Source organism: Rattus norvegicus, chromosome 12 (genome assembly GCF_036323735.1).
Source record: "Rattus norvegicus strain BN/NHsdMcwi chromosome 12, GRCr8, whole genome shotgun sequence".
NCBI classification, from domain to species: domain Eukaryota; kingdom Metazoa; phylum Chordata; class Mammalia; order Rodentia; family Muridae; genus Rattus; species Rattus norvegicus.
In genome coordinates, this window is record NC_086030.1 from 27969597 (window position 1) to 27991867 (window position 22271).

The 22271-nt window shown below is 49.5% G+C and overlaps 1 protein-coding gene across 30 annotated transcripts in view; it reads left to right on the plus strand.

Moving 5' to 3' along the window:
* The window catches only part of Gtf2ird1 (GTF2I repeat domain containing 1), a 106913-nt gene that overhangs the window by 79003 nt on the left and 5639 nt on the right, over positions 1–22271 (plus strand). For 8 of the 30 annotated variants that reach the window (XM_039089074.2, XM_063271050.1, XM_063271053.1 and 5 more), the window contains 10 exons: positions 743–792; positions 984–1040; positions 1875–1892; positions 3545–3628; positions 5839–6022; positions 7098–7126; positions 16570–16650; positions 20260–20337; positions 20869–21061; positions 21738–21775. In XM_039089074.2, the coding sequence (XP_038945002.1) occupies positions 743–792; positions 984–1040; positions 1875–1892; positions 3545–3628; positions 5839–6022; positions 7098–7126; positions 16570–16650; positions 20260–20337; positions 20869–21061; positions 21738–21775 (812 nt within the window). 30 annotated transcript variants of the gene reach the window in all.

Sequence of the window (22271 nt, forward strand, 5' to 3'; positions counted from 1 at the left end):
CCCTTGTCTTGCTTCTGCAGGCACTACACACACACACACACACACACACACACACACACACACACTCTCTCTCTCTCTCTCTCTCTCTTACACACACACACACACATACACACAGTCACACACGTAACACATAATTAAAAAAATAAAGAACTTGGGGTTGGGGATTTAGCTCAGTGATAGAGCGCTTGCCTAGCAAGCGCAAGGTCCTGGGTTCGGTCCCCAGCTCCAGGAAAAAAAAGAAAAAAGAAAAAAGAAAAATAAAGAACTTACAAAAAGTTAAAGTGGCCAGGCAGTGGTGTGCACACCTTTCATCCCAGCACTCAGACAGAGGCCAGCCTGGTCTACAGAGTATGTTCCAGGTCATATATACTAAGATACCAGAAGTTGACCGTTGACCTCTAATGCACCTTTCCACATGTGTGTGTACAAACATACACATCATTTTCCTGATAGTCATTCACCCACACATACATGCTGTGTGTGCTAGGCAGTAGGGATTGGATGAAGTCCAAAACAGGGCATCCGCTAGTCCAGGATTTGGAGAAATTCTCAGTGCTCAGAGCTATTGACAGCTCCTGTCTACAGGATGACTCCTGCAGTCTACCAAGGGCCTTAATTCTATGTTGGTCGGGGTTATGGAAGCCCATTGCACAGATCTGTACACTGAGGCCCGGAGGTGCTGGCTACACAGCCCTGGGGTGCTTGGACAAACCTCACTGATGGCACCGGTTATGTTTTCTAGACCCGAACTACTCACTGACGGTGTCAAAGAACCTGTTATGGACACTCAAGGTACCTGGGCATGGGGGAGACACAGGTGGGTGTGGGAGGTCATCAAGTCTCTCCATCCCCCGCCTGATGCCCCAGTGCTACCCCTACCCTAGGCATTTCCCCACTGCCCCTGTCGGGTTTGCCCCCTCAATGCCACCTGGGACCCCAGGTGCTCCCTCCTCACCTGCCTTCTCTCCCCACCCCACCCCCAGAGAGGGACTCCTGGGACCCTCTTGTGGACGAGACCCCGAAGAGACAGGGCCTTCAAGGTAAGTTTAGGCATTCCAGGGTCGTGACCTTGAGAAGCTTTAGAGGGGGAAGGGAGACCGTGGAAGTGGAATGAGACTGGATTCCACCCATGGCTCCAGGGTACCCGACTGGGCGCTGTAGCCAGACTGGTGTCTCTGAGTTAAGAGTCCGGCTGCCAATAGGGGGACAGCCAGGCACTGGGCTCCTGCACTGTCTACTCTGACTGTAGCAGTCTACCTTTCTATACTCGTCCATCGACCAGCTGTGATGTGTGCTTTTTCTTGTAAAAAAAAAAAATCTTAATGGTTTGATTTTACCAGTGAAGACCTGGGAGCCAGAGGCTGTGGTGAAAGCCTGCTGCCTCAGAGAGGCAGAGAAAGCAGCCAGCTGACCTTCCTCCTCAGCCGATGTCCTAGCACAAATGCCCTCTCTCGCACCTTCTCAAAAATCCTCCTTGAAGGATTTAGAGAGATGGCTCAATGGTTAAGAGCACTGGCCGCTCTTCCAGAGGTCCTGAGTTCAATTCCCAGCACCCGCATGGTGGCTTACAACTGTCTGTAACTCCAGTTTCAGGGAATCTGAGACCCTTACACAGACACACATGCAGGCAAAACACCAATGCACATAAAATAAAGAGGTATTATTTATCCCTTCGGTGCTCATAAAATAGTGCACATAAATTGAAAATGAGTAAAAGATGGTCTCTTTTACTGCCTGTGCCTCTCTCTCTCAGTCCTCCCGACGCCCTCACTCTCTGTGGTTTTCTCTATGTTCACTTCCTGACAACTGGTTGCTTGCTCCGCCCCTTGACCTGTGGTTAACCTTATTTCATCCTGTTTCGAATATTCAAGCAGAAAGCTCTCGGATTCAAGGTATATGCTAAGGCTAGGCCACACACCAACTACTAAGTTTTTCCAGTAAATAACAGTCTCAAGAGTTTGAAGTGTGATCAAATATCCCACAACGTAGTTCTTACTGCTTTGAAATTGAGGAGTGGATGGGGGCCGTGGAGAGCCAGAAAGGTGGGCAGGAAGGCAAGCGGTGGGACATGGGGAAATGCTATAGGAGGGCTTGTAGCTGGACCACAGAGCGTGCTCCTTGTGTGGGAGGCCAGACAGCATCCCTGTTGTAGGGATGCAACTGAGATCCTAGCACATCCTATGAGTGCTGCACTTAGAGAACTAGAGGGCATGGCTGGGGTGAATCCCCCAGGATGACTGTCACCAAGTGACCCTTTTATGGTCGCCATACTTCTAAGGAGTTCAGAGAGGCAGCAGTGGCCAATGCTGGAGATAGAGGAGCTCACAGAGGTAGGAACCAAATCCGGGGACTGGCTGTCATTCACCTCAGCCCCTCACTCCTCCCACATTCTACAGGAAGGGGAAATTGTTAGGCGTTTCTCACCCTCTGTAGATTCCTACAGCCAGACCCTTGGCAGGCTGAGAATGTCACCAGGAATGCATATGAAGCACCAGAGGTCATTTCCTCTTTCCCCTGCGGTCCATACCCTTTCTCTCCTAAGGCCAGGGCAGGAGGTAACCTCTCTGAGGTCAAGGGTGCATGCAGTTGTAACATGCTGATACATTGCAGTCCTTAATCAAAGCTACTTCAGAATGGTAGAGCCCCTGCCTAGAATCCCCCAGGGAGGGGCTGGGGGCGTGGCTCAGTGGTAGAGCACCTGCCTAGAATCCCCTAGGGAGGGGCTGGGGGCGTGGCTCAGTGGTAGAGCCCCTGCCTAGAATCCCCCAGTGAGGGGCTGGGGGCGTGGCTCAGTGGTAGAGCCCCTGCCTAGAATCCCCCAGTGAGGGGCCGGGGGGCGTGGCTCAGCGGGAGAGCACCTGCCTAGAATCCCCCAGTGAGGGGCCGGGGGCGTGGCTCAGTGGTAGAGCCCCTGCCTAGAATCCCCCAGGGAGGGGCCGGGGGGCGTGGCTCAGCGGGAGAGCACCTGCCTAGAATCCCCCAGTGAGGGGCCGGGGGGCGTGGCTCAGCGGGAGAGCACCTGCCTAGAGTCCCCCAGTGAGGGGCTGGGGGCGTGGCTCAGTGGTAGAGTATTTCTGTGTGATCTGCAAGGCTTCATCTCTCGTGCCACCAAATAATCAATAGCTACTGATGGTGTGGACACTCCCATCTGGCCCTCTCTCTTATGAACTCTTGGAAGACTTCACTGCAACTCCCACACAGCTAAGGACACAGAAACCCCCTCTCGGCGGTGTCTCACCTCTGGGCTTGTTTATTCGTTTGTTAGTTTTCAAATGTCAACAATTAGCTTAATTTCATTTCATTGCTGTTGTCGAAACAGTGTGAGTCCTTCCAGGAAATCAAAACACACACACACACACACACACACACACACACACGGAGTCTCAACGAAGACTGGCTCTGAAGGACTCTGAGGGGCCCACTCCAAAGATCTGCTAATTGCCAGACAAGGAGCTCCCTGTAATTAGGAAATCATTTTCCTGTAAAAGTCACCAAGTGCCTTTTAATGTAATCGCCTCTGTCCGTAATTGTATTCACTTCGCAGAAAATTACAACACCAGACTCTCTCGGATCGACATCGCCAACACGCTTAGGGAACAAGTCCAAGACCTGTTTAACAAGAAATACGGTGAGTTACAGGCAGGGGTCAGGTGGAGGGAGAGGTGGGCATGGACAGTTCCCTACCTGTGCCAACTTCACGTTTGGCAAAGAGGTTGATCTATCTTTTAGGTATTTCTTCGCTCTCTTTTTTTTTTTTTTTTAAGTCTATTTATTGTGCGTACAGGCATGTAAGTGGGTATGAACGTTCCCCATCACAAACACGGTCAGATTTGCAGGATTGTTTTCTTCCTTCCACTACGTGGGTCCTAGGAATGAAATTCGATTTGCCCGGTTTGACGGCAGCCACCTTTGCGTGCCGAGTCATCTCCACCAGATCTGTGATATTTCTTGAACATCTACTATGTGCCATGCACTGGAGGCAGGGTGTCACGGAAAGCAGACCCTAGTGGGATGTGGCTGGTGGTGTGCACCTGTAACCTCATCGCTTGAGGCAGAAGGATTGCTCTGAGTTCCGGGCCCAGCATGAACTACAGAGTACGATTTTGTTGAGAGACAAATAGAAAGTGTGTGTGGATGCAGGCTGGCGAGGTGGCTACAGGGCATAGGGTGTTTACTGCCAAGCCTGATGACAGGGGTTCGATTCCTGGACCCCACGTAATGAAAGGAGAGAGCCGACAACTGCAGTGTCTCCCTCTTGCCTCTACCGTGTGCACCTCGGGATGTATACACACACACACACACACACACACACACACACACACACACACACACACACGAAGATGTCATTTAAAACTCTAATAGAGGCTGGGGTGTGGCTCAGTTGATAAACTGCTTGCTTAGCGTGTGAAGCCCTGGGCTCCATCCATGACACAACATAAACTGGGTACGATGGTAGATACCTGTCATCAGAAGTTCAAAACCAGACGGGAGGTGGTAGCACACACTTTTTTTTTTTTAAAGATTTATTTATTTTATGTATGTGAGTGCACTGTAGCTGTCTTCAGACACACCAGAAGAGGGCATCAGATCCCATTACAGATGGTTGTGAGACACCATGTGATAGCTGGGAATTGAACTCAAGACCTCTGGGACCGCTTAGCCATCTCTCCAGCCCCTGGTGGTACACACCTTTAATCAAAAAAGGAAGGGAGAAAGGGAGGGAGGGAGGGAGGAAGGAATTTAAAGCCCTTCTTAGCTACATAGCATGTTGGAAGTCAGTCTGAACTACATGAGACCCTGCCTCAAAAAAACAAAACAACAACAAAAAAAACCTTAAGAATTGCTGGTGAGGTTGAGGGGCTGGAGAGATGGCTCAGCGGTTAAGAGCACTGACTGCTCTTCCAGAGGTCCTGAGTTCAAATCCCAGCAACCACATGGTGACTCACAACCATCTGTAATGAGATCTGATGCCCTCTTCTGGTGTGTCTGAAGACAGCTGCAGTGTACTCATATCAAATAAATAAATCTTTAAAAGAGAGAGAGAGAATGGCTGGTGAGGGTGGAGGGATAGCTCAGCCATTAAGAGGAGCATTGGCGGGGCTGGGGATTTAGCTCAGTGGTAGAGTGCTTGCCTAGCAAGCACAAGGCCCTGGGTTCGGTCCCCAGCTCCGAAAAAAATAAAAAAATAAATAAATAAATAAAAGAGGAGCATTGGCTACATTTGATTTTCACCACCCACGTGGTCACTCACAAGGGCTTGTAACTCTAGTCCTGGGATCTGATACACCTTTTTGGACTCTAAAAGCACCAGGCCGTGCACATGGTACACAGACACACATGCAGACCAAAGACCCATACACATTTAATTAATTAATCAACTTTGCATATAGAAGACCCAGGCGTGATGGTGCATGCCTTTAACCCCAGAACTTAAGAGGCAGAGGCTGATGGATCTTTGTTTGAGTCCAGCCTGGTCTACATAGGAAGTCCCGGGCCAGCCAAGGCTACAAAATAAGACCACGTCTCAGAAGAAGTGGAGGGAAAGGAAGAAGGGAAGAGACCTGAGACCAGTTAGACAGTGGTCCCTGGAAAGCAGACAGCCCTGGCTGCCTTAAACCCAGCACCAGGAACCATGTATTCGAGGCCCACCCAGCGTGGATTCCCACCAGAAACTCTCTGCACAGGATATCTATTCACCTCCGAGTTCTATCCATGTACAGCTTCTCCGGTCTTCCACAAAGGGCCTGTGCCCTCTGGGAGAGGAGCCCCCACCCTCCTGCTTTACACCCTGTTCTACCCCTTGCTCTTGACTGGTCCAACTGTCTTTCTCGTATCCAGGTGAAGCTCTGGGCATCAAATACCCAGTGCAGGTGCCCTACAAGCGAATCAAAAGCAATCCAGGCTCGGTAATCATCGAAGGCCTGCCCCCCGGGATCCCATTCCGCAAGCCCTGCACCTTTGGCTCCCAGAACCTGGAAAGGATCCTCTCTGTGGCTGACAAGATCAAGTTCACCGTCACCAGGTACTTGATGAGGACGAGCTCGGACTAGACTGGCTGGGACTGGGAACCGGCTCCAGAAGTTCTATAGCAGGGGTGTTGGAGAAGCACTTATAGACCAAACCAGATATAGGGGATCCCTCATATTGACTGGGCACTCTTCTAACTGTATGCCCCACAGCAGCCCCTTAGGCAAACCCAGCCCCCTGATGGAGCAAAAGTCCCATGTACCTACATGGCCTGGACATCTGGTGGAAATGTAGACTGTGGGCGCAGGAGTCCATTTTGTGGGGAAGTGTTTACTGAGCAAGTATGAGGACCTACGTTTGGATGCACCTCAGTACCCATGCAAAACTCTGGGCGTGTAAGCAGGTTACATGTACTTGTTACGCCGCCATGACCTATGGGAAAGAGAGGAAGGCCCCCAGGGCCTTGCTGGCTAGCCAGTCTAGCTAAATGACTTGCTCTGTGTTTGGGGAAAACCCTTTTCTCAAAAAAGAAACAAAGAAGTGTAGGCGGCTGATTAAGGAAGACCCTGGAGGTCGACCTTTGGCTTGCGTGTGTGCACATAAACAAGAAATACCTTCTCCTCCCCCCCCCCCCGCCCCCAGTGCACACACTCACAACGGTACAGATCCCAAAACGAGCCTCTCATCCCACCACACAGGAAACAGACACAAGAAGCTTATGAGTTAAAGTTAGCCCAGGCTACATAATTAGACCCTTTCTTTAGAGCAAAAGACAAAACAAGCTAGGGATGTGACCTGGTTGGTTTCACGGTGTGTCTAGAACACACGAAGCTCTGAGTTCCGTCTCCGGCGCCTCATAAGCCAGGAGTAGTGGTGCACACCTGTAATGTCAGCACTCAGCAGGTAGAGGCAGGATCAGAAGTTAAAAGTCAGCCTTGGCTACAGCATAGGGATTCAAGGCTAGTCTGGGCTTACGTGAGACCCTCTCTCAGAGTCGAACAAATGCTAATGTCTGAAAAGAGCCTTGGGCGTTTGTTACTGATTCCTTGGCAAACTAGTATCACGACGTACCTAGTGGTAATCTTGTCCCCATCCCTTTTCCCTGAAGCTCACTTCTGTTTCCCTTTTAGGCCATTTCAAGGACTCATCCCAAAGCCTGGTAAGTGGCACTCGTGTGGGTTTGGGAGGTACTTGGTGTTGGGGACAGGGCTCCATGCACAGTTCTGGGAACTCAAAGCCAAGTCCATCGTGAGATACTGCCTGGTTCAGGACCGGACCTGGGTACTGCTCTGCTGTTCCCGCAGATCCCCTGGTGTTAAGGCCCAGAGAGCCCATTAAGACAGCATGGGAGCCACAGTCAGAGGTTGCAGTGGTGCCAGGGTCCCCACAACCTCCAGGAGACCCAGCTAACTCAGGGCGTGGGGGAAATGGATGCCAAGTGTATTTGAATGTTGTCATGGGGTGCAGGGGGCTTGGAGGGGATATGTGAGGGTTTGGGGACCTGGGAAGATAATATAGTCTATAAAGTACTTGCTATGCAAACAAGAGGACCTGAGTTTGATCCCAGGAACCCACATATAAAGCTTTGTGTAGGGGTGCATGGGGTAGGGAAAAAAAAAGCCAAACCACAGCTGTGTGTAGTGGTGCAGTTTGTCATCCCGTGCCAGGGAAGTGGAGCTTTTCGAATTGCTAGAACTCACTGAGTAGCCTGCCCGGTTTATTGAACAAGTTCCAGGCCAGTGAGAGACCTTCTCAAATGAAGAAAGCTGAGCACAGCGGCACACAGTACTCAGGAGGCAGAGGCTGGTGGATCTCTGTGAGTTTGAGGTTTGCTTGGTCTATACAGAGAAACATAGTTTCAAAAACCAAATAGAGAACTTCTATAGAATCCCCCAGGGAGGGGCTGGGGGCGTGGCTCAGTGGTAGAGCCCCTGCCTGGAATCCCCAGGGAGGGACTGGGGGCGTGGCTATGTCAAGCTTGCTCCGATTACATGTATTTCACCAAGCCTGATTTATGAGTTGCTGGGGTCTTATGCATTCTAGGCAAGAACCTATCAGATCAGGTATATCCTTAGCCCCCAAGATCCTATCTTGAAAAAATAATTTTTTAAACAAAACAATAAAAGCCCCTGGACTCATTTTACCTGCTGCAGCAGCTCATGGGGTGGACTCTAGGATCCTGTGCCCACTGTGGAAAGAGACCTGGGTGAGGCCAGAGGCTGAGCCAGAGCTGGCAGTCAGACCATGGGGGAAATGAGTACTTCCTCAGGAAGGAAGCTGGGGACAACAACGCAGTCAGTACTCATGAACACAGAGGCTGCCTTTCCACCAGTCAGAGATCTAGAAAGTCCCTCCCTTTAGACTGACCGTGGCCCAGCCTGTGTGCCTGGTCCCGTAGCAAGCTCCTCCCCTCCACCTCCCACCCCAGCTCTTGACTTAGTTTGTAAATGCGGGCCTCTTGGACCCAGGCTGAGAGCCTAAAGTCAGACGCTAGCCAGTGGCCAACCCTGACACATCTAAGCTGATGTCACTGCTGGGTGCTGCTGCGCCTGTCCCTCTGGGATCCAGGAAGTGTGGCTGGGAACCCAGAGAGTAAATAAGTCAGTCAATCCCCCTACAGCTCCCCTGTCTCTCCCTGACCTCCAAACCCACTCGTTTTGGGGACAGCCTCCTGATATGTATTCTAGACTGGCCTCAAATTTGTGACCTTCCTGCCTCAGCCTCCAGAGCGTTGAGGTTACAGTTGTGGGCCACCACTCTGGGGTTGGTTACCTTTTCCTAGGAGGAAACACAGACTAGAGTTTAAGGAAATTTCTCGAAGTCGCAGAGCATTTGCCTAGCCTGGCTGATATTTGAAAGGAAAGGACTTCCCTATTGCGGGAGCCAAGTCTTACTTTTACTGTTCTAAAGCGCTGATCCTGCTGCGTGTCTCTCTGTCGCCCCCTCCTGACCACTAGGTGCAATGACATGGGTCCCGTCTGCAATCGCCCGGTTTACAAACTGGTTTATTTACTTGATTGATAGGGTTTGGCTTTAGGATTTTTCGTTTGTTTTTTATGTTTTTCCAGACAAGGTTTTTCTGTGTAGCTCTGGCTTTCCTGGAACTTGATCTGTAGACCAGGCTGGCCTCGAACTCACAGAGATCTATCTACTTGCCTCTGGCTCCTGAGTGCTAGGATTAAAGGCATCTGGCTCTGGTTTTAGAACTTTGAAATTGTGTGTGTGTGTGTGTGTGTGTGTGTGTGTGTGTGTGTGTGTGTGTGTGTGTTGTGTGTGTGTGTGAATGAAAGTGGGGAATGGGTGGGTGTGCACACATGCATGTGCAGAGGCCATAGAACAAATGGAGCTGGTATTTTTATTGTTGTTTTTGTTATTGTTGTTATTATTTTTTTTAAGATAGTATCTCTCACTGGCCTGAAGCTAGGCCGACCAGCTAGTCCCAGACATCCTCCTGTCCCTGCCTCTCCAGTGATGGGATTACAATCTCACACTATCACTCATAGCTTTTAAGAAAGAAAGGAAGGGGGGCTGGGCATTTAGCTCAGTGGTAGAGCGCTTGCCTACCAAGCGCAAGGCCCTGGGTTCAGTCCCCACCTCCCAAAAAAAGAAAAGGAAAAAAAAAAAAGAAAGGAAGGAAGGAACAAAACAAAAACAAACGAACAAGGGCTGGAGAGATGGCTCAGCGGTTAAGAGCACCCGACTGCTCTTCCAGAGGTCATGAGTTCAATTCCCAGCAACCACATGGTGGCTCACAACCATCTGTAAAGAGATCCGATGCCCTCTTCTGGTGTATCTGAAGACAGCTACAGTGTACTTATATATAATAAATAAATAAATCTTTAAAAAAAAAAAAAAAAAACGAACAAAAAAAAAAACCTGTTTGTGAGCGCAATGCCTTCAGAGCCCAGAAGATGTCACCAGATCCCCTGCAGCTGGAGTTACAGCTGTGAGCTGCTCTGGCCCTGGTAACTGTACAACTGTACTCAGGTCCTCTCAGGTCTGAACCACTGAGCTGTCTCTCCCGTGTGTGTGTAGACTCAGGTCTTCGGCCTTAGAAGCAAGTAGATGTCTTCACCAGGCAAGCTACTTGGCTGGTTCCTGACCCTGCTTTTTGCAAGGATGTGGGGGTTCAGGTCTTCATGTTTTCCAGAAAAGCATTTCACTCGCTGAGCTTTCTTTACTCACTGAGTTTTATCTCCCTAGGCGTGGCTTTTGTCCGTTTCTTGTGGTTATCGCTGCAGTGTTTTGGGGGAGCTGTTTATCTGTTTGACTGTTTTGTGTGTGTGTGTGTGTGTGTGTGCACTGCCTGTGTGCCTGGTGTCTGTGGAGGTCAGGGAACTGGACATAGAGATGATTGAAAGCTACAGTGAACCCTAGGAACCAAACCTTGTTCTTTTGCAAGAGCAGCCAACCCTCTTAACCCCTGAGCCATCTCTTTACCCCCACCCCAATCCCAGTTGCTTTTTTGTGGAGTAGACCAGGCCAACCCAGAACTTGGTGTTTTAACCGAGACTCATCTTAAACTTAGGATCCCCCTGCGTCCACCTCATGGTGCTGGGATAACAGACATGTGTTATATTATGTCAGGCTAGTCCACTCTTGTCTGAGACTTTCTGTTGCTATGATAAACACCGTGATTAAAAAACACCTTCGGGCAGAAAGGGGTTGTTTTGGCTTTTAATTCCAGGACACCCTCCATCACTGAGGGAAGACAGGGCAGGAACCTGGAGGAACACTTTTACTGCCTTTCCCCGCTGACTTGCTCAGCCTGCTTTCATAAACACCTCAGAAGTACCACAGTGGGCGGGGCCCTCCCCCCTCAATCACCAATTAAGAAAATGCTCTACCAGTTTGCCTATAGTCCTTCAGATGGCGGCATTGTCTCATTTGAGTTTAGCTTATGTCAAGGAAAGGTGCTGGGACCAGGCGCAGTCCAGTCTCTTCTGTATCTGGAAGGGTCCCCCAGCTGGGGAGGTCCCTGTGGGGAGAGACTGATGGAGGCATAATCCCAGAGGAATCACGGGAACAATGCGAGATGCTGAGGGAAGGACTAATAAGTATTGTGGAGGGAAAAGAGAAAGGCAGGGCTATATGGACTCTGAGAACAGCGGGTGCTGTGGGAATCCTCCAAAAGTGGGTGCAAATTAGTTTCTCCAAATCCATACAGTGGTGACCTGCAGGTGGGTGGAGTCTTTCTCTCCCGTGCCAAGCCAGACTCCCATCCGGAGTAGGGAGGTGACATTTTCCATGCAGAGCGAGGAGACAGCCATGAACTTGGACTCCAGGATCTTGAGTTTGCTTCCTTATGGTTGTTTGAAACGGAATGTCGCAGGTGTCCCAGGCTGGCCTTGAACTCACTGGACATCAAGGACGACCTTAAACTCCGACTCTTCCACCCCCATTCTACATCCAAAGTGCTGGGGTCACAAGTGTGCACACCATGCCGTTTTGTGCGGGGCCCGGGATGAAACCCAGGACTTCGTGCATGCTAGGCAAGCACTCTGCCAATAGGATCACATCCCCAGCCAGCTTGAAATCTTTCTTCCTGTTTGTCTGTCTATCTTTGTTTGAGACTGGGTTTCTCTGTCACAGAACTGGATCTGTAGGCCAGGCTGGCTTTGAACTCAGTCAGATCCACCTGCCTCTGCCTCTCAAGTGCTGGGACTACAGGTGTGAGCCACCATCACCCAGCTCTGTGTGTGTCTTTGACAATGTCTCACTGTGTAGCCCAGGCTAGCCTTGAATTTACAGTCCTCTCCCTGGGATCCTGTGAGATTACAGGTCCATGCCACCAGGTTGGATGTGGGTTTTGTTTTCAGACCTCAGACCTTTTGTTTCCCAGATGATGCCAGATTTGAATGTTCTGGTGGTAGCTATGGTGACCAGCTTCTACCTGGGGCAGGTGGCCTACTGAAGGGAAAGCTGGAGCCAAGAACCAGGAAGGAAGGGGGGGAGAGGGAGAGGGAGAGGTGAGATATTAAGATCTAGAAGTAGAGGGGTTGGTGATTTAGCTCAGTGGTAGAGCACTTCCCTAGCAATCACAAGGCCCTGGGTTCGGACCTCAGCTCCAAAAAAAAGGAAAAAAAAATCTAGAAGTAGAAAGCGGTGGACTGGCTGATGAGGAAGGGGGTAAAATAAAGATGGAAAAATAACCTAAAAGCCTAGGTCTGAGAAGCCTGGGGTGAGGGAGAAGTTTTGTAAGTAGTGAGCTCCCTGTCACTAGAGGCATTCAAGCTGAGGTTAGAGAGTCACTTAACAGAGAGAATATTCTTCTGTGGTTTGCTGCAAAGGAGGAAGAGAAGAGCCGTTCCCACGGCACAAGAGGTGACGGATCCTCTCCCCTTTGCTGCCTACTTGTGACTTCCAAACAGCCAGTCATTTTCCCCGCAAGATGTAGTGACGTGCATCTGTCTTCCCAGCACCTGGGAATAGTGCAAGGCGAGCTTCAGTTACATAAGTAAGTTTGAGGCTAGCCTGGGCTATAAGTGACTGGATCATAGGGACCAGAGGTGGCTCAGAGATGGCTCACAGTTGCCTGTAACTCCAGTGCCAGAGGAGCAGACACCCACTTCCAGACACACAATAGCAGCACTGTTAACCTCTGACACCAGGGTGCAGCTTCAGTGCGCTTTCAGGGAAAAGTGGGGTGCACCGGGGTCCGCACAGGCAGGGCAGAGCTACAGGCTTCCTGTGTGGCTCCAGCAAGCCAGCTCTTTCTTTAATTTTTTATATTATTTATTTAATGTATATGAATACACTGTAGCTGTCTTCAGACACACCGGAGGAGGGCATCGGATCTCATTACAGATGGTTGTGAGCCACCATGTGGGTGCTGGGATTTGAACTCAGGACCTCTGGAAGAGCAGTCAGTGCTCTTAACCGCTGAGCCATCTCTCCAGCCCCAGCTCTTTTGAGCATCAGTGCCCTCATGTATAAAACAGAAGCAGGATTGTGTGGTCTTTAGTGTGGAGCCCAAGGCCAGACAGGTCTCAGCCAGAGGCTTAGAGAGCTGGCTCTGCAGCCTGGATTACGTCTTCCAGATGTAAGCCTGGCAGGTCTCTGTGTTGGCTACCCGCTACCCAGAAACTTGAGCACTCCAAGGGGCTACAGCCAAATCCCAGTTTAATTTAGGACACCCCACAGTCAACCTCCCAGTTCAAGTTCAATTTTGAGAAATTGTTACGGCAAATGAAGCCCCCACCCCGTGAGAATTAACTCCAAGCATGGAGAGAGAACAGGGGGAGACATTTTTAATTTCTTTAATAATATTGTGTTCCTGAGGAAAAAGCCTCCCAGGACAAATGTCTCTTGTGGCTCTGTGGAGGTTTAAGCTATCCCTGCCCTCATCTGAGAAATGCTTTCAGATTCCTTCCCTCAAGTTACACCTTGGGCAATTCACCGTGTTTTTATCGAGACAGAACCTGCAATTTTTAGACATTTCTGAACAAATGGGAAGATTTACAGTGTAAAAATATTGTCACACTTACCTCAACGCAGACCAAGGTAGCTGTTAACCAAGGTCACCCTGCCTACCCAGCAGAATTAATGCTTGTCCTGGTGAAAGGCTCATGGCTTAATCAATGGCTGTCAGCCAGGGTCTTCTCTGAGCTGCCTAGCAGGGGCGCTGGGCCTGTAGCTGAATTTTACTTGTGTATATATTTTCTTATCTTTTAAATTTATGTATTATGTATTTTTTTAAAAAATATGAGTATGTTCTGTCTGTATGATGCCAGGTGAGGACATATTATCCCTTTATAGATGGTTATGAGCCACCTTCTACCACTGCCTGGCAAACTTAATATTCTCTAAGCTTTTTCTTTTTTTCTTTTTTTAAGATTCATTTATTATGGGCTAGAGAGATGGCTCAGTGGTTAAGAGCACTGACTGCTCTTCCAGAGGTCCTGAGTTCAATTCCCAGCAACCACATGGTGGCTCACAACCATCTATAATGATATCTGATGCCCTCTTCTGGTGAATCTGAAGATAGCTTCATTGTATTCATATATAATAAATAAATCTTAAAAAAATGCATTTATTATGTATACAGCATCCTGCCTACACATATGCCTGTAGGCCAGAAGAGGGCACCAGATCTCATTACAGATGGTTGTGAGCCACCATGTGGTTGCTGGGATTTGAACTCAGGACCTCTGGAAGAGCAGTCAGTGCTCTTAACCGCTGAGCCGTCTCTCCAGCCCTCTCTAAGCTTTTATAACAATGATTTACACTGAGGAAAGTGACTATCCATTTCTCTAGCATTGTCTGCGGCCCAGTTTGAAAGGCTCAGTGGAGGGGAAAGGCCTGCCTGCCACACAGAGGTAGCAAAAGGCCTGGGTGATAGCACTGAAGGCCTCTCAGTGCTGTCTGTCTCCTTGAAAGTAAGGAGGACTTCCTGGATCTGAGGTAGGCCTGGCGTTGATGTTGACAATCAAGGAGCAGGGTAGGGGGAGACATTAGAGGAACAGAAATGGCCTCTTTTGCCCCTTTAGGAACTTAGTTTGCCATTTCTGAGCTGTGCTATTAGGTAAGTCAACTATGATCTTCGATTATGGATAAGTTAACTTACTGTCTATATGATCTTAGATAAGTTAATTGAGTGTGTTATCTTGGGTAAGTTAGCTCACCATGCATGACCACATAGATAAGTTAACTTACTATCTCTGGTCATGGATAAGCCTACCTTAACAATCTACAATTTTAGGTAGGCTGACTTACTATTTCTCAGCCTTCCTTTCCTCAGGGTCCTCTCTACCCTTTGGTATTCCATTCCCCAAGGCCTGAGGAATATTTTCCTGGCCTCAGTCCTCCAGTCCCCTGCTTTCCTCCTTCTCTACCCTTCCAGCTCTGTCTTGGTCTTGAGAGTTCAAAATAGTACTGTCCTTTCTTGGTGTCTTTTTTTTTTTAATTATTTACTTATTTATTTTATATATATGAGTGTATCTTCAGAAGGCATCAGACCCCATTATAGATGGTTGTAAGCCACCATGTGGTTGCTGGGATTTGAACTCAGGACCTATGGAAGAGCCGTCAGTGCTCTTAACCACTGAGCCATCTCTCCAGACCCCTTTCTTGGTGTCTAAAGACACTACAATCCCAGCACCAACCACACTTCCTCTGCTGCTCTGTCAGGATGGCTCCAATAATGACTGCCTTTCTGTCTTCCTGAGATGCCCTGGCCTCTGCTAGGGTGGGGCAGGAAGGCCGCTGTGGGCAGATGCCACACTGCTGGGCTCAGATCTGGCATTATGCTTCCTCCTTTATTACAAAAGGGCCTGTGGAGCCAAGTGTCTGGGAATCCCTGACCATTTCCTAGTCTGTGGAAACTCAGCCAGAGCCACTGTGCCTGCCAGCGCTGGAGAGACAAAATCAGGCTGATCTACAGAGTGAGCTCCAGGATAGCCAGGGCTACACAGAGAAACCCTGTCTCAAAAAAGAAAACCAAAGACTTAATGTCCTGCACCCCGTGTGTCCGTGTGTGGTTGGAAAGAAACTTCTGTGTTCTCAGGATCATTGAGAGAGAGAGAGAGAGAGAGAGAGAGAGAGAGAGAGAGAGAGAGAGAGAGAGAGAGGCTCTGCCAGCCCATGAGGTTGAGGGAGCCTCAGATTTTTCAATAAGATTCCAGAAACCCTTTCGTAAACATATGAAGCAGAAGGACTCGGGATGGCTAAGTTAGCAAACCCACTGAGAAAAGACCAGCTATGGTGGTGTCCACTTAAACTCCCAGCTCTGCAGGAGCAGAGAGGAGCAAGTGGTGTAGCCTTCCTGGCCAGTTCCAAATAAGACAGTCTTTCAAAAAAGTAAGCATCCTGAGGAAGGGCTTCGTTGGTACACAGGCGTGAATGCACAAACACACACAAAAATTAATTAACCTCTGAAGACCACCCGAGTCGATCAGAGCCACCGACACCTTCATTTGAGTAGGCTTGGAGTGGCCACCAGCCACATTGTCTTTGAGCCACATCAGAACAGCAAGGGTGGGGCGCAGGTGGGACTCAGCTCTGTGGTTCTTGGACACTCGGACTTTGCAGGGTGTTGAGGGAAGGTTAGATGACAAGGTAATTGAGAGTTGGGGATGGGGACACCGAAGCCAGACTATTGGCTGCCTTGTGGGTTCTTTCCTCTTTTATCTCTCTCCACGCCTCTGTCTTTCACCCTTTCAACCCCCTAACACCTGGTGGGGGGGGGGGGGGAGAGAGAGAGAGAGAAAGAAATCATCTCGTAGTCAGGGGTAGCAAAGGGGCCTGATGATATCTTTAGACGACTTCCTGCCGATCAGGGATGTCAAGTTCCCTGGGTTTGATCTTCACCATCAGGACACCTAACGTCCTCTCGTTCCTCCTTTGTGCACAACTACTTAACCAGCAGCGGCCCACTCTCTCAGGTAGACCTAGCATTTGCAGCCTCCAAAAAAAATACCCAGATTTCCAAACATCACACACTTACCAGAAACCCGCTGCAGCTGACAAAACCACGCCCCTGCCAGAGCACTGGGCAAATCATCGTCAGCCGCTGTGGTCAGTCTGAAGCAGCCCCATCTCCCACATGTGGGACTGAAACAAAAACACGTTCTTACAATATTTCTGCATTTTTTTTTTTTAAAGAAACCAAAATTCTCACTACAGGACACGAAGCTGGAAAAACCACCAGACCAAGGAGACCGCAACAAGACAGCTGGCAGCCAGGTCAGAGGGGTCCCAGGGGCACAGATGCAGGGGTCTCTGTCTGTGCCGCTGTCTGAACAAGTTAGGAGCTAAGCATGGTGGCACACCTCTGCGGTCCCTCGCACTTGGTAGTCCAGGCAAGAGATCAGGCCATCTTTTGAGATCATCTTTGGCTATGTACTGAATTTGAGACTCAAGTAGTGAGCTATTTGAAACCCTGGCTCGGGGCTGGAGAGACGGCTCCGCAGTTAAGAGCACTGACTGCTCCTCCAGAGGTCCTGAGTTCAAATCCCAGCAACCACATGGTGGCTCACAACCATCTGTAAAGAGATCCGATGCTTTCTTGTGTGTCTTAAGTCAGTGACAGTGTACTCACATTACGTAAATAAATAAATCTTTTAAAGACTTGGCTCAGCTAGGGGCACAGGACTCCAAGCTGGACAACTTGAGTTCAGTCCCTGGAACCCACATGGTGTATAATAGGAAACAGACTCCCACGGGTTGTTCTCCGAGTCAAGCATGATTCCACACATGTCATTCAGCACAAGGAGGCAGAGACAGGCGGATCTCTGAGTTCCAGGCCAGCCTGGTGATTCCCAGCAAATTGAAGAACAGCAAGAGTTACATGGTGCCACTCTGTCTCAAAAACACAAACAGGGGTTGGGGATTTAGCTCAGTGGTAGAGCGCTTGCCTAGGAAGCGCAAGGCCCTGGGTTCAGTCCCCAGCTCCGAAAAAAAGAAGAAAAAAAAAAAGAAAAGGAAAAAAAAAAAAAACCCACAAACAAACAAGCCTGTGAAGACCGCCTATGATCCCAGCACTGGGAAGACAGGCAGGCGGGTCTCAGAGTTCCAGGTCAGCCAGGGCTACACAGAGAAACAAACACAAACAGAAAAGGAAAAGCTCTTTAGTTGTCTTTTGAGCTCCATGTGCCTACATGGCCCACATGCAAACAATATTAATTAAAAGGGGGGGTGGGGCTGGAGAGATGGCTCAGCCGTTAAGAGCACCGACTGCTCTTCCAGAGGTCTTGAGTTCAATTCTCGGCAACCACATGGTGGCTCACAGCCATCTGTAATGAGATGATGCCCTCTTCTGGTGTGTCTGAAGACAGCGACTGTTACTTCTTACATATAATAAATAAATAAATCTATCTTTAAAAAAAAAAAAACCTTCCAGTGGAACATGCCCAGCACCAGGAAAGCTGGGCCTGGAGGTTCATGGGATTGAGGCCCAGTTGGGGGTTGGGGGGAGACAGTGAACTTGTACTTGGTGGTGGCTGATCTTCGTTCCTGTATTTAATCATGTAATTCATAGGAGGGAGGTTGTACGAAAGCTGGAGGCAGGAAGAAGGATATGGCTTTTTGTTCCCTGTAACTTGCTGTCCCTCCTTCCGCCACAAACTCTCTTGAGAGGAGCCCCTGCTTCCTGCAGGAGGTGGCCCCAAGTCATTCAAGGCCCTTGAACTTCACCCTGAGATTGGGCAGTGTAGCGGCCCCAGCATGGCTGCTGAGCCAGGTGTGTTGAGAGAGAGAGAGAGAGAGAGAGTGTGTGTGTGTGTGTGTGTGTGTGTACATGAGCGTATGCTTGCAGGCGTAAGTAATCCTGGAGACAAATATGGTTATCCTTCAGGCTAACATGGTGGATTTGAAAGAGTAAGATGACAGCTTGGGGTGTTGGGGATTTAGCTCAGTGGTAGAGTGCTTGCCTAGCAAACACAAGGTACTGGGTTCGGTCCCCAGCTCCAAAAAAAAGAAAAAGAAAAAAAAAATGACAGCTTGGTGGATGGGCCATCAGAAAGGAGGCCAAAAACCAGGATATGTCGAGCTTTGTGTCTGTAATCCCAGCACTGAGGAGGCAAAGGGGCTCAAATAACAACAGCAAAAAAACAAAAACAGTAGTAGTGGGGTCAGGTCAGGCTGTAGCTCCATTGGTAGGAAGCTTGACTTACATGAAGGCCTGGATTCAGTTCCCAGCACTCGGGAAGCTAAGGCAGGAGGATCAGGAGTTCAAGACCAGTCTAGGCTACGTTAGACCATGACTTCCCCGCCCCACCCAAAAAGAGGACCTGTGCAGCCAGGTGGCACGCTTATAATCCCAACACATGGGAGGCAGAGGAAGGCTAGCCTGATCTACAAAGTGAGTCCAGGATAGTGAGGGCTGGTTATACTAAGAAACCCTGTCTCAAAAAAAAAAAACCAAAAGGAAAAAAAGAAAAAGACATTCACTCTTCAAATTTAAGGGGACTGATTTCAGATATCTAAGAAATGAAACCCACAGAATAGAATTTCTTGAGGTGACAGGAAATTTGAACAGTGGATGGTAAGAGTTTCTTGTTCTTAGCCACTGTGTATGCGCGTATGGGTGCTTGTGTCAGAGGACAACTGGGGGGTCAGTTCTCCGATATTCATATATAGGCCCTGGAGTTTGAACTCAGGCTATCAGGTTTGTCAGCAGGTGTCTTTTTTTTAATATTTATTTATTTATTTATTTATTGTATATGAGTACACTGTAGCTGTCTTCAGACACACCAGAAGAGGGCATCAGATCCCATTACAGATGGTTGTGAGCCACCATGTGGGTGCTGGGATTTGAACTCAGGACCTCTGGAAGAGCAGTCGGTGCTCTTAACCCCTAAGCCATCTCTCCAGCCCTGCCAGCAGATGCCTTAACTCACCCATCTTGCTCCACCCCTAACCTCACCCACCTCCTATGTTTTTGCAGGGATACGGTTCTTCTTTGGCATAGTCTCCCTGTATGGTCTGGCTGGCCTGAAACTTGCTATGTAGACCACGCTGACCTCAAACTCACAGAGAGCCACCTGCCTCTGCCCCCAGTGCTGGCATTAAAAGAATACATGACTATATCCTGCACCAAGCACTTCATAACTTCCCATCAGGTCAGTTGCAGGGGATCCATCATCTCCTGGCCTCTTCAGACACTGCACACATACGGTGTCACATAAATAATGTGACAATAACTGGGCATGAACACTGTTAAACCCAGCACTGGGAAGCAGAGGCAGACAGACAGACAGACAGACAGACAGACACACACACACACACACACACACACACACACACACACACACACACATACATACATACATACATACAAAAGATGCTAAAAGTGCAGACCTTCTATCCAGGGCCAGCCATGTCACTCTAAAAACCATCTTTTAGAACAGTGAGCTGAACTGTAGCTCAGTGGCCCAAAGCACATTGAATACTCTGGTCCCATCCCCAGCACCAAGCACGACATGGTAGAGTGTCCCTCTAATCCCAACACTCAGAAGGCTGGCACAAGATGCTTACATTCAAGGCCAGCAAGTGTTGCAATCTCCTGTGTCACCTCCCGAGTGTCTCGTCACACTTAAGTCTGGGTTAGGACTGATATCCCCTGCACTGTTGGCTCCTCTGGGTGCTCCATGGCTGGACTATGGTGGGGGTGCTGCTTTGGAAATTCAGGTGAATGGAGAGATGAATGGGACGTGAGTGGGTGGGTGTGTCGGTGGACAAATGGGAGCAAACGTGAGCAGGTGTGCGGAATGGTATACTGCTGAGACCGTAACAGCTGTCATAGAGGCAGCAGGACTGCAGCGGCTACACAGCAGGCCGATTGTCTCCCTACAGATGAGGATGATGCCAACAGACTGGGGGAGAAGGTGATCCTCCGAGAGCAGGTGAAGGAGCTCTTCAATGAGAAATACGGTCAGTGCTCCCAAGTGGCTGGGATGTGTCTGCAGGGTAGCTCCCGGTGGCTGGTGGCATTTGTATTGGTTACTGTTTTCTAATAGCTGTGACAAAGTACCCAACTTAAGGAAGGAAGAAGGGTTTATAGATTAGAACTATAGCCCATAGGGGCAGGAGAGTGAGGCCCTTGGTCATATCATATCCGTAGTCAGGAAGCGGAGAGATTCGTGCTGGTACCCAGCTCACGCTGTCATTTCATTCAGTTTTGGACACCAGCCTGTGAGATGTGCCACCCCCTAGAGTGAGTCCAGGTAAATTAAGTCAACCTAGACATTTTTGCTCACAGATATGCCCAGAGGTATGTCTTCTGGATAATTCTAGAATCTATTGATGACCAATATTAACTGTCATAGCATATGTGGCTGGTGTTGCTGTCTCTGGGGCGGGATGACTGCTGAGTTGGGCTGTCAGAGTCATAATCCTTTCCCCAGAGTATTCCACCATTTGACATGGGACCACCTTTCTCTGGCCCTGACCTGTGTTCTTCAGGTGAGGCCCTGGGACTGAATCGGCCTGTGCTGGTCCCGTACAAGCTGATCCGGGACAGCCCGGATGCCGTGGAGGTGAAAGGCCTCCCAGATGACATCCCCTTCCGGAACCCCAACACCTACGACATCCATCGGCTGGAGAAGATCCTGAAGGCCAGAGACCACGTACGGATGGTTATCATCAACCAGCTCCAGTGAGTGCTCTGTGGGGACAGAAGGGCGAGAGGTGAAGGAGAGGGCACCACAGTGGTCCAGGACTCGGTCAGTGGGTCAGCGGGTCAGTGGGTCAGCAGGTCAGCTGGTCAGTAGGTCAGTGGGTCAGCAGGACTCTGTCGGAGAGAGGATCCCGAGTCAGAAAATCATCTCCAAATGTTGTTTTGAGACAGCATCTCATGTAGTCCAGGCTAGCCCGGAACACACTATGTAGCTGAGGTTGACCTTGAACTCCTAATGTTCAAGCTTCTATATCCCGAGTGCTGGGAAAGAGGTTCAGGGATCTCGTCCGGGCTTTGGTGGGAGCAGATGCATGGTGGAAGGGGCCGTTCACCTCATGAGAGCCAGGGAGCAGAGGCAAAGGGAGGAGAGGCAGGGAAGAGGGGAGGTGGGAAGAGAAGGGAGGAGGAGGAAGCAATTGTACTACTATCTCCACTGAGGGCAGGCCACTAAGTCCCTCCTCTCAAAGGGCTACCACCTCCAATAATGCGCCAGGTCGAGGACCACACATTTAACACATGGACCATTGAGCCCCACTTAGGGTGGAGAACTCCGGCTTGAACTGACCAGACTGTAGCCCCAGCAGCTGCATCTTGGCTATGGAGCAGATGAGGAGGGGACACCTTCTCACTTCAGCCTGCCTTCTGTCTTTTTCAGACCCTTTACGGAAGTCTGCAATGACCCCAAGGTGCCAGGTGAGTGACAGGCAGGAGAGGCCAGCCTTCTCCCTCACGGGGACTAATCTATTGCCTTCCAAAAATAAAACGTCTTAAACAAAGATATGTTAGAAGTGCGGGCCCTCTATCTAGGGCCAGCCCTGTCTCCACATCAGTCTAAAACTCATCCTCTAACAAGGGAGCTGGGCTGGAGAGATAGAGAGATGGCTCAGCGGTTAAGAACACTGACTACTCTCCCAGAGGCCCTGAGTTCAAATCCCAGCAACCACATGATGGCTCACAACCATCTGTAATGGGATCCGATGCCCTCTTCTGGTGTGTCTGAAGACAGTGACAGTGTATTTATATATAAATAAATAAATAAATCTTTAAAAAAAAAATAAAAAACACCAAGGGAGCTGAGCCATAGCTCAGTAGCACACAGCACACTGTACATCTGGTCCCATCCCCAGCACCAAGCAGGACAGGAGGAGCGTCCCTCTAATCCCAACACTAGAAGGCTGATGTAGAATGA